Source organism: Zingiber officinale, chromosome 5B (assembly GCF_018446385.1).
Source record: "Zingiber officinale cultivar Zhangliang chromosome 5B, Zo_v1.1, whole genome shotgun sequence".
Taxonomy (NCBI): domain Eukaryota; kingdom Viridiplantae; phylum Streptophyta; class Magnoliopsida; order Zingiberales; family Zingiberaceae; genus Zingiber; species Zingiber officinale.
In genome coordinates, this window is record NC_055995.1 from 104899704 (window position 1) to 104902415 (window position 2712).

General features: G+C 34.4%; 1 protein-coding gene across 1 annotated transcript; it reads left to right on the forward strand.

The window, feature by feature from the left end:
• The first annotated feature begins 456 nt into the window (after nucleotides 1-456).
• On the forward strand, nucleotides 457-1768 carry LOC121986889 (zinc finger BED domain-containing protein RICESLEEPER 2-like). Its single transcript, XM_042540817.1, has 2 exons — nucleotides 457-1199; nucleotides 1288-1768. Exons 1-2 carry the CDS (start codon nucleotides 457-459, stop codon nucleotides 1766-1768), a joined length of 1224 nt encoding a protein of 407 aa, XP_042396751.1.
• The last annotated feature ends 944 nt before the right edge of the window (nucleotides 1769-2712 follow it).

The window sequence follows — 2712 nt, forward strand, 5'->3', positions numbered from 1 at the left end:
AACCCTCCAACCTCTCTAGTCTCGCGGCAAACCCTCCAGCCTCTCTAGTCTCCTGTCATCCCTCCTTGCCAGTGCCTCCCTTCCAAGTTTGATCTTTGCCCTGTGCCTCTCTAGTCTCCTGTCGATATTGTTGGCCTGCACATCCTACAATCCTCATATGTCATCAACACTTGTTCCCATCATCAATGAGGTGAGCCATATTTTAAGTTTTTGTTTGTGCCAATTTCTCTCTTCTCTTTTTCTTCCTAGATTCATGAATTCTATTTCAAAAAATATTACCTTATTTTGTTTCATTTTCAAATACAAATGATATTTTGCTGGTGTCTTTTGAGATGATCTGATGCTTATGAATTATGATGCTATCTATTTTTGGCTTGCTTTACAAATTCTTGTTAATGTAGGGATTATGTGAATGAGTAGACTATGATTTTTTGATCTTATGATATATCATTTCAGATGGAAATTAATGATAACAAGGTTGAGGGTACTATGCAAACTATTCCAACTATGGGAAGTCAAGTTCTTGCATCGACAGCATCACATTCACAAAATGAGAGTGTTCCAATTGAGGCAAACGAAGCAACTCTAAATAACACTTTAGATGCTGAAATTTCAGGTACAGATGTTGGAACAAAAAGAAAATTTAGATCTATTGCATGGGATCATTTTGAGAAAAAACTAATTGGAGGAAAATGGAAAGCGATCTGCAATGATTGTAAGAAAACCTTAGGTGGTGATACTAAGAATGGTACCAAGCATTTACTTGACCACATGAAAACATGCTTGCACAAAAAACAGAAGACCATACAACAATCTCTATTGCAGCCAGCAAAATCCAATGATGGGACAATGCAATTTGGGGCATACCATTTCAACCAAGATCAAGCGAGGACAGAGCTTTCAAATATGATTATATTGCATGAGTACACGTTATCTATGGTTGATCATGTTGGCTTTAGAAGGTACTCTCATGCATTGCAACCAATATTTAAAGTTGTTTCCCGAAACACAATCAAGACTGACATCATGAAGATATTCGAGTATGAAAGAAATAAAACAATGAAATTATTAGACTCAAATGCTAGTCGAATTGCGTTGACAACTGATATGTGGATGGCAAGTAATCAGCAAAGAGGATTCATGGCCATCACTTCACACTTCATCGATGTTTCATGGAAATTACAAAGTCGGCTTGTCAGGTAAAGTTTTTTCTCTTGAACTTTATACTTGCATTTACCATTAATAATATTACTATTATCATTAAAATGCATTATATTTTTTTACTAGGTTTATATATGTACTGTGTCCACGTACTACTGAGGTTCTCGCAAATGCACTTGTTGATTGCCTCTTGGATTGGAACTTGGATCATAAGTTATCCACTTTAACCATTGATAATTGCACAACTAATGATGCTATGATTGAGCTTATTCTGGACAAGCTTCCTCCGAGTTCACTTATCTTAGAAGGAAAATTATTTCACATGCGGTGTTGTGCCCATATTTTGAATTTGGTTGTGAGGGATGGACTAGAATTAATTAGTGATAGCATTGAAACAATTCGTTATAGTGTCGCATTTTGGATAGCAACACCAAAAAGAGATGAAAATTTTATTGAAATAGCTCGACAATTGAAGGTTCCAAGCACAAAGAAACTAGAACTTGATTATAAAACACGATGGAACTCTACATATTTAATGCTTAACACTGCATTGGAATATGAAGTTGTGTTTGCTCGTTTGAAACAACGTGAAACTTTATATAAATGAGTTCCCACACAAGAAGATTGGTCAAAAGTGAGAGATTTCTTCTAAATTGGAGATATTTTTTGATGCCACAGAGTTATTTTCGGGGACCAAGTATCCCACTATAAATCTTTTCTTCTCTACTATTTGCGATATTAAGTTGGCAATTGGTGATTGACTTCTCTCTGATGATAATGTGGTGAAAACAATGGAAACAAATATGAAAGTAAAGTTTGAAAAATATTGGGATGTAATGAATTGTTTATTAGCAATTGGGAGTATTTTAGATCCAAGGTACAAGATGAAGACAGTTCAATTCTATTATCCTCTTGTTTATGGTGATATGTCTTCTTATGAGATTGAAAAACTAAATAAAAAGTTGTGTGACATGGTTGAAGAGTATGAGAAGAAATCCAAACAATCACAGAAAGTGAAAAATTCAAAATCTTCTTCTTTAAGGCCTCCACTTCCTAAGCGTGGTACTTATGCTGATAAATTTGAGATGTTCATGGATTCTAATAATAGTACTGAACATGAGAAGTCGGACTTGGATTATTATTTAGAAGAGTCTCTTTTGCCAAGAACAAGTGAGTTTGATATCTTATGTTGGTGGAAGACAAATGGGATCAAATATCCTATTTTGCATGATATTGCTAAGGATGTGTTGGCCATTCCCGTGACGACCGTTGCTTCCGAATCAACATTCAGCTAGTGGGAGAATTTTAAATGCTCACCGTAGTAGACTTCATTCTAAAACTGTTGAAGCTTTGATGTGTGCTCGAGATTAGTTATGGAGTGAAATTCAAGGTATTAAATAGTTTTCAAATGAAATTGTTTCTATTTCTTTATCAGTTTTCATTATAATATTTGTTATTCATTTTATCTTATTAGATTCTACAATTTCAAGTGATCAAAAGTTTGATAATGATGCTGACATAGAGGTGAGTTATTTTTATTATTGTATTAAA

Coding starts and splice junctions, on each gene's coding strand:
- LOC121986889 (XM_042540817.1), top strand. CDS start 457: ATGGAAATTAATGATAACAAGGTTGAGGGTACTATGCAAACTATTCCA. Junction 1,200..1,287: donor TTACAAAGTCGGCTTGTCAG/GTAAAGTTTTTT, acceptor TTTTTTTACTAG/GTTTATATATGTACTGTGTC.